Source organism: Penaeus chinensis, chromosome 18, assembly GCF_019202785.1.
Source record: "Penaeus chinensis breed Huanghai No. 1 chromosome 18, ASM1920278v2, whole genome shotgun sequence".
NCBI lineage: Eukaryota > Metazoa > Arthropoda > Malacostraca > Decapoda > Penaeidae > Penaeus > Penaeus chinensis.
Window position 1 is genome coordinate 8,984,036 of NC_061836.1, and position 10,000 is coordinate 8,994,035.

General features: G+C 35.4%; 1 protein-coding gene across 1 annotated transcript in view; it reads right to left on the reverse strand.

Annotated features, from left to right (window-relative positions):
- The window catches only part of LOC125034559 (McKusick-Kaufman/Bardet-Biedl syndromes putative chaperonin-like), a 6,762-nt gene extending 1,137 nt beyond the window's left edge, over window positions 1-5,625 (reverse strand). Inside the window, exons 1-4 of the mRNA XM_047626447.1 lie at window positions 5,586-5,625; window positions 4,442-4,543; window positions 641-1,820; window positions 303-476 (exon numbers count right to left, since the gene is read on the reverse strand). Coding sequence (XP_047482403.1) covers window positions 303-476; window positions 641-1,819 — 1,353 coding nt within the window. The 5' untranslated portion in view covers window position 1,820; window positions 4,442-4,543; window positions 5,586-5,625. The remainder of the gene's footprint in view (window positions 1-302; window positions 477-640; window positions 1,821-4,441; window positions 4,544-5,585) is intronic.
- Between the last annotated feature and the right edge of the window lie 4,375 nt (window positions 5,626-10,000).

Genomic DNA, 10,000 nt, shown 5'->3' on the forward strand with positions numbered 1-10,000 from the left:
GGGGGTAAGATGTCAGGCACTACCCATAAAAATAGTCTGTAACTCCCAACTGACATATTTCAAGGAGTGTTAAAGAAATTGGGTGCAAAAAAACAGGGACAAAATAATGATTTCACAACAGTATTGCCTGACTAAATTTTAAAGGTAATACAAAGTTGTCCATTAAATGTTTTTTTCACTTTCATATTAATTACTTCAATCTCTCTATGTTCAAGTACATATTTTTCATCACCTTATATTTTTCTGTAGCTTCAAGGGATATATGCAAAATGGCTCAATATCTGTTGCAGATAAAGACTTACCTTCAGTACATGATGAGGTGAAATTTCAATCACTGATATCAGCTGATCCAAGTTGTTACTAACAAGATGGCTAATTTTCATAGCTAACCATGCTTCTAGACAGCCACCTCCAGCAACAATTTTACCATCCACCACAACCATTCGCAGAGCAGCCAGACAACTTTCTGCAGTTTCCTGAATGAAGAGAAATTATATAGAAGAATTAAAAATGAGAGATTAATCAGTATATGAAGCTGCCAATAACTATTTCTTGTATAAGTTCAAGGATATTTATTAAGTAATCTCAAATAATCCATGACAAAATATACATAATGTTATATATGACACTGAATACAAACTTTTAATGTTGATTCAGTGCTGGGGCTTGTCTTGCAAAGGAGAAGACTTGAGACACAGCCTTCCACATGATCTAGCAGGAGGTAATTCTTTTCATTGATGGAAACACACTCTACTGATGTTAACCTCCCAAGAACAGCATTATTCATTTCTAGTTGTAAATTGGTAATATTACTAATAGGCTGACATCCACTGATCTTGACAATGGCTTGTGTTGATGCAGTGCCTAGTCTTTCCAAAACCAAATACCCTTTTCTCTCTAATTCAAATATAATGACTGGGTTGACAGGTTTCTGGCTGACCAGGATACTGACATTCCTTTTTCTTAGGAAGGAAAGAAGGCAAGGAAGGAAGACGTCAATGAATGCTGCATCTTTTGCCAAGCTACCTCTCCAATGCACAGTTTCATTTTCTCCTTCTTCAAATGTAAGAGGTATTGTAAACACAACAATGTTGAACTCTTCTCGTCCTTCTGTGAGTTTCTTTATCTTTTGGGGGCAAATATCTGGTGCTCTGTACAAGACTCCATCAAAGACTTTGGATTCGGATGTTGCGGATTCATCCTGGGTAACTATATTGACATGTCCAAAGCCACTTGATGAATATTCATGAGGTATACTTCTTAAAAAGGCTTTAACAATATTGAGACTTAAATCAGTGATCTCATATTTACTGAGGTCGAGGCAATTCTTTGCTCCAAGTATTGTTTTGACAAATGAGGTGACCTGGTGCATGTTGCCAATGTCCAAGTCAGTAACAACTTCCTCGGGAGAGTCTACCAAGCAAGTCAAGACCTCAGAAATTATCCATTCAGTCACTTCCAGTATGACATGGTGTGGGGTGTCATCTTCGCAGAGCAGGGCCTCTTCAAGAAGCCTGGCACAAAGAATGCCTGTGTAAAGTCCATGAAGACCACAGGCAGCATTTTGTGCAGAGATTAAGGCATTAATGTACTTTACACAGGGATGGAAAAATGATAGCTGCTGAATTATCTCATTAGATGAAAATGCAAGAGATTCCCTTCCAGCTGAATTTGATATCAGGATGGAACCGCCTTTTGGTCCGTAGGCAGAGAGAAGGAGTTTCCTGTACCTCCTCAGCATGGAGAGAAAAGCTGGATCTCTCAGGCTGTGGCACCATACACCACTCACTCGCTCTTGTTCTATTCTCACACCAGACATACTGAAAATGAAGATATCATAGGTCAGATACAACTAATATTTAGAGACATTAACAAGAACACTGTGGGTCAGATGTATCAGATTTTTCAATGCATATATATATATATATATATATATATATATATATATATATATATATATATATATGGACACACACACACACACACACACACACACACACACACACACACACACACACACACACACACACACACACACACACACACACACACATATATATGCATACATGCATATAGACACATAGACACTTAGACACTTAGACACATAGACACATAGACACATAGACATATAGACATAAAGACATATAGATATATATTTACACTGAAGGTCAGATGTATCAGATTTTTCAATGCATATATCTATCTATCTATCTATCTATCTATCTATCTATCTATCTATATATATAGACACACACACACACACACACACACACACACACACACACACACACACACACACACACACACACACACACACACACACACACACATGATTTCTGTGATTGGTATTTTAAATGTTGCCACATCATTTTTGATGTAACTGTGTTGGTGCTGACCACTGACAGGTGCAAGACAATATATCCTACAAGACTTTAAGGCTCCTTTCACCAGGTATCCATAAGCTCTTTCTCCCTCTTTCCTCCCTTATTCTCAAAATCATCCTCATCATTAATCGTGACAATTTCAATCATTACAACTAAGACATGAATATTGATTATTCTTAGCACTACTTTTATTATAATTATAGTAGTGATAGCAATATTATCAATATCATTATGTAATTATAATAAATGTCAATAAAGCAAGTAAGTTCTGTGCTGTTAATAAAGGTATTCCAAGCTGTCATATTGCTATAATTTAAAAACTAAATAAAAGAACACCACATGCATGCTAAATTAACAACATTTCTGTAAAAAGGCTACAAAATTACTATCAGTCTGAATACATCAAATGTGTACTTAAACGCACTGTATATCATACAACATATCTATAATGTGTAAGCTATTGAATGTTTTAGTGATGTAGAACTACCACAGAGCAATTGCCAATGTAGAGCTCATTCAAGTATTAGGGTCTCTAAAATAACTCTTACATGCTGTCTGAATATATAGATTTATTCGAACTGCTTTTTATGAGTAATCATATAGCCCTTATTCTATTATTATTATTATTATCATTAGCAGTTGTAGTTGTAGTAGTGGTTTCATTATTATTATAGTAATTATTATTATTATTATTATTATTATTATTATTATTATTATTATTATTATAATTATTATTATTATTGCTACTGTTACTGCTACCATTACAGTTACTATTAATATTATTACTGGTATTATTACTATCACCATTATTATTATTATCACCATTATTATTATTATCATAATTATTATTATTATTATCATTACTATTATTATTATTAATATTACTATTATCATTACTACTACTATTGTTATTAGTAATTAGTAATAATATCATTATAGAAGTTGTTATATTAGCACATTTGAGATCAATGTGCAGATTGCTGTTATTATCCTCATGAAAGTGATAATAAAATAATTTACATTTGTAAAAATTATTACTGATGATAATGCTTCTGATAACAACAACAATAATAATAATAACAATAATAATAATAATAATAATAATAATAATAATAATAATAATCAGACAGGAGACAGTGAGAGCGACAACAAATAAAGAACTGGTGAATAATGACATTTAGGTTTTCAGGTATATATGAATATGAAAAATGTTACATTCATAAATAACTGTTACTTCCTATGGGTACCTACATGGGTATGCTGCCATAGTGACCATGACTTGACATACATGTAGGTATTTAGAGAGAAAGGGGACAGAATGTCAGAGGGAGTTCAATGGTGGATAAGAGATGGTGTGGCTTGCCGGAAAGTTCATTTTACACACACACCAATATCCTGCACTAACATAATTGGAATAACAATACATCAATATATGAAATGGTGTGAGTACATCATTTGTGAAATAGATTACTCAGTGAAATAAAATAGGGTTTGGCAAAGATATCATATTATACAGTAAGGATGCCTTGAAAGTGAGTGGCTTAAGATTACAAGACTTGACAATTATGACAAAAAGTGTAATTGTTTGTCCTGAATTGTACTGTTAAGGTTGTTCCATTGACTTTCGGAATACAAAGTATGTGTTTAATAAAATGTCTTTCAACATATTAATCATGTGCTGTCTGCCAGCTGCTCAGCAGTAATGGTTCTTGGCATCTCACACAACAGTGTAACTAGGTGTGAAGAACACCAAAAAGGGACCATGCTGGTTGTGCTGTTAACATTTAATTTTTCCCTGCCTGTACTATGTGTACATGTGTATCCATACACACACAGATATATATGTACATGTAAAACTATTTATGTTTACACACACACACACACACACACACACACACACACACACACACACACACACACACACACACACACACACACACACACACACACACACATACACACACAGAGTCATATATATATATATATATATATATATATATATATATATATTTATATCAACTAATAATTACTTAACCTTAAAATGGGTAATATCTTACCTTATCTAAGCTATTTTACAAATATATTTACAAAGTAGGGTTTCTTTACTCTTTCTTCAGTCCTAATTGATTCTTAATTCCATCTTCTATCCTCTTCGCACTCTGAAAAATAATGGGAATGAGGGACTGAACAAGTTTCAAAAGGACACTGTATCATTATATAATCTCATAATTCATAAGGGTCCTTCAAAAACTCAATTAACTAAAGTTTTAAGTAATTCTGACAAACTATCCAAAAGAAGCTTTATTTAAAATTTTATTTAATACATATATTTCTGAAGATCAGACTAGAAAGACAGATCATACATTTGAATCACACTCAATCCATAACAGCAAAGAGTGTAAAAAGGTACCCTATATATAAGTTCACTGACATATAAACACATATTAACTCAATGCCGCCGGGGAAAATGAATAAAAAATGGGGAAAATGCTGTGATCATTTTCATTATTTTTTTTGTGAAATGTCTCTGCTAGTGCTTAACCACAAAGAAGTCAATTAGTAGACCTTGTGACCTTACGTGATTTGAATTGGCGGGAAAAACATATTTTTTACTAGTGCTATGAATATCAATGGTTTTTTATTATAAACATTAAATTACTATAATGTTATAAACATTAGTAACAGCAAAATAAGATACCGTAAACTATATTTGTAAATCAAAGAAAAGGGTAAACGGGCGAGACAGGCAGTATTCGTAATTGGCTCATTGGTGACTTAGTACAAGTGTAGCCATCTATGTGTAAAAACAATCAAAGAAGTAACTCGCAGTGGGCATAGCATGTACGTACACGTCATGCCCGTTGGCATTGGGTTAATTCCCTTACATGAACTTCACCATCTATACAGAAAATGCTACTTCACCAAAATAAATATGAATAAGTCAATGAATAATATTAGTGATAAGATGAATCAACACAGAAAGCAACATGACTTTTTTTTTTTTCAGTGGTGTGACAAAAGAACAAATTCTTAATCTATACTTTTAATATCATTCAGTGTGGTGAATTTTCCTATTGGGAATTTCTTATACAAACTGTGAATTTAAAATTATGTGAGAACTCCCTATATTAGCATGATACGATTACAATGCCAATTAAATATCAGTAATATACACCATTAGTGTTTCTACTAAGAACTTACCTCAATAACAGGCAAATCTCTCCTTTGGTTTTTGGGAACAAAAGCTTCAACATCTTGGATTTTCTGCCAGCCATAATGTAAACCAACGATAACTGGGACCATTACTATCATGACCATGTTACGCTTCATGAACTCCCGAATACGACCCACTTCGAAACCCATTTCTGAAAACAGGGAAAAAAGAATTATATACTGCATTCTTGATCTTACTGACTTTTTGATTTTCAATTAGGAATTATTGTCACATCAAATGTGGATAATCTTTATGGTATAGATACATTAAGGTAAAGCAAACTGAAGATCATACTCTTGCAAAGGGCAAAAAATTGTAGTCATTGGTACAAGAAATAATCAACAGATACAAACAGTAATGGCATAGAGGAAAACCACAACCACAACCACAACCTAAGTCCACTCGGACCTACTGAATTTTAGCTCTATCATGCTGTGCATATGGAGCTGAAGATAATGTTTCCAGAGAAGTGTTGGGGGGGTATAGCCCCTCATGAACCCTTACTGAAGGACAACTTAGCTTGTTGAATAAATTTTGTGACGTGAAGTTAGGGACTTACTCTCTGGCGAGTACATCCATAATGTAAAGAATGTTATTACCCTGTATTAGTAAGGTCTAGCATGTTTGCATACCTAAAATAGAATTTCATGGTCAAGCCTTACTGAATAGCTAATTTAATACTCAACATGACCAACTTTACGGAAACTTCCTGGCAGTACAAATATATGTCATATAAAATATTTTTGTAAATCAATGAAAAGGGTGAACGGGTGAGACAGGCAGTACTCATAACTGGCTCACTGGTAACTTAGTACTAGTGCGTAAAAACTATCAAACAAGTAAACTCACAGTGGGCATGGCATACACATACACATCATTCCCATCGGCATTGGGTTAAGGAAGCAGTCCAAGCTCTATCTAGTTGGATTTATGTATGTGCATGTGTGTGTGTGTGTGTGTGTGTGTGTGTGTGTGTGTGTGTGTGTGTGTGTGTGTGTGTGTGTGTGTGTGTATGTGTGTGTGTGTGTGTGTATGTGTGTGTGTGTATGTGTGTGTGTGTATGTGTGTGTGTGTGTATGTGTGTGTGTGTGTGTGTGTGTGTGTGTGTGTGTGTGTGTGTGTGTGTGTGTGTGTGTGTGTGTGTGTGTTTGTGTGTGTGTGTGTGTGTGTGTGTGTGTGTGTGTGTGTGTGTGTGTGTGTGTGTGTGTGTGTGTGTGTGTGTGTGTGTGTGTGTGTGTGTGTGTGTGTGTGAGGGGGGGGGGGGGGTTGGAGTATGAAGCAAGAAAGCCAAGATGTAGATTCATGCAATCTTATTCTGAACAATTATCCAAATCCCTATCTCTTTGGCTGCTACTGGTAACAATAATGCTGATCTTGATAATGCAAGTCATTGCACTTAAATAAGGAATTAGTCTAAGCTCTATTTTGCCAGAATATATATAGACAATGTTTGTTGGCTTCTCTGCCATAGCACCAACAGGTGTAGACAATGGCAATGAGATGTACATGCACATGTGCAAACGCACATCTTTGAAAGCCATGGTGGTAAACTGTTTCAACTACATTTAAAATACAAAACCTTCCTAACCTGGGTGCTTGCCCCTAAACCCCCATATCACGATACTTCTTATATTTGGAATTGAATAATACATCAAATGTAGAGTGCCTTGTTAAAAGTGACAATAATTTGTTGTGATTTTATGACCTACATATACAATAAGAGTTTACAGGGTTACTGCACAGTTGATCACGGCAAGGTGAAATAAGGCTGGACTCTCTGATATTAGTCTTTGCCTGCCCAGATTATTGCCTACATCAGGTAGTGTGTTAATATACCAATATGACTGCTATAAACAAAAAGATTACCAGAAACATTCCGAAGAAATTACCACATAGGTCTAAAGGTATAGTTTCAGTTCAACACACAGCCATATGGTACAAGGTAAACCTTGCCTGTAATGGATAGAACAACTAGAAATAAGACATCTTCATCAATGGTATTTCCTATTCAAGTTGATAACCAGAAAGTTGTGCAACATGTAATACTTAGGTAATTATACATTTACATAATAACTGTCCTAAGATTGGGAAAGGTAGTTCTTCACAGTACACAGTCCCCAACTCCACGTCACAAACTTTATTCAGCAATCTAAATTGCCTTGACTGGGCATGCCCTTCAGGCACTGCCCAAAGAGTGGGTGGTTCTGCCCTCCCATCTCCCCCTGGTAAACATTGTCTTAACCTCAGTTTGCCTGGTGCCTTCCACGATATTTTTCCTTTTTGTGGCATTACCATTCGTGTCTGCAGATTATTTCTTAAACCAATGACTACAACTTTTTGCCCTCTACGAGAATGTCCTCTTCAATTAGCCCTTTCTTAGTACATCCATACGATAAAGATTAACCTAAGGAATATCTAATGACACTGTCATAGAAAATGGGAAAACTACATTCACCGATACATGAAATAACCTGCATTGCCAAAAAATAATATCAGAAATAAAGAAAATGGGTTATGGCAAATGCCACATGGAAAGCAGGCCTAAGTCTATGGTGACTGGATGTGGATCCTGGATTGAAGCCCCTGATAAGAAAATACAGCCATAGAATAAGGGCCTAGGCTACGTAGTTTTATGGTTCTTACAGAGATGCTTTTTTCTGGATTCCCAGGATTAGCAGGATTAATAATGAGGTAATTGTCTCACAGGGGTGCAGTCTATTCGTAAACAATTAACAATACTATTACTTATATCATTTGTGATGATAAGCAGCAACAGTTCTGCATGACACTATGAATAACTGATACAAGAAATAATAATAGCAAGGTTAGGTTAGATGCCTGTGTAAAAGGGTCTAAACCCACTATCCAGCTATAATACGAGTGTTGGAGGTTTATTAGCTTTAGTATGGCAATCCCTCGAGTGTGACCGCCCCATTATCCTGCCTTCCGCAGACTAACTACAATAGCAGTGACTGACATTTCTGCTCCTTTATAAAGCACCATTACTCATAATCTATCTCTTGACTCGGCTTTACATGCAATTTTACAATAACATTAATACATAATAACCAAATAATCTGACCATAGTCTCCTGCTTCTAAATTTATATAAGTACCTTAATCATTTATGAACAAAACTGATAATAAATCATTAGCTATGCAAAGTACTCTCGCACGCGCATACATTTCCAGGATAAAAGACACAGCCTCCAGCATCCAGAAATAATACCCAAGCTAAATACCTGCAGCGTGTGGTTTCGAGTGCCAGCCGAGAGCCGTTTGTTTACGTTACACAATCAGCTGATACACGCACCTTCCGAATGCGTTGCCGGTTCATCCCTTATGGAGAGGGATGCATTCGTTTGATGAGTCCACGGTTTTGAGAAAGAATTATATGAATGTGCTCTGGAGGGAAAGCTGGTTTGTTTGGTGTAGGAGCTTGGTATTTGGTAAGGGACGCGTTATAACGCTGCTTATGCTTGTTAATCGATTTGACTTTGTTTCATTCCGCTGGTAGTGGCTTCGGCTTTAGAGTTTTCTACCTTATTTTATGTAATTTTACTTGGTTGGTTCGTAATCGTAAAAATAAATATTACAGAACAGTTCAATAATGTACCGAACATATATTATGTAATATGCAACTCAAGTCAACTGAGTTTTCGTGTAGAATTTCCGTATAAATTTTAATGAGACAAAGTTAAACCCGAATGACATTCACTGTAGCTCATTTAAACATTAAATAACTCAGATATCGAGATGCCTATTTATCAGAAGCATTTATCATTAATTCTGACAGTCTAATGTCATATTCTGTAACTTTCGTAGTGATCATATGTATATATTACGGTACGTATACATAACAGTCATAAATTCTATGTATATATTATATGCATATATATATATATATATATATATATATATATATATATATATATATATGTATATATATATAAATATACATACAGATACACATATCACGCGCGCGAGTGTGTGTGTGTGTGTGTGTGTGTGTGTGTGTGTGTGTGTGTGTGTGTGTGTGTGTGTGTGTGTGTGTGTGTGTGTGTGTATGTGTATGTGTATGTGTGTGTATGTGTAAGTGTATGTGTATGTGTATGTGTATGTGTGTGTTTGTGTGTGTGTTTGTGTGTGTGTTTGTGTGTGTGTGTGTGTGTGTGTGTGTGTGTGTGTGTCTGAATGTATGTGTATGTGTATGTGTATGTGTATGTGTGTGTGTGTGTTTGTGTGTGTGTGTGTGTATGACCTCAAAGGTCATATAGCACTATGACAAAGTACTGTGGAGAAAAGGGGTAAAAGTGAGTTAACGATTGGGATAAAGTGCATTAGGTTTCAAAGGTTGTAGAACGCTGTAGGATAGAATGGTATTGAAAAGGGTATCGATGGGG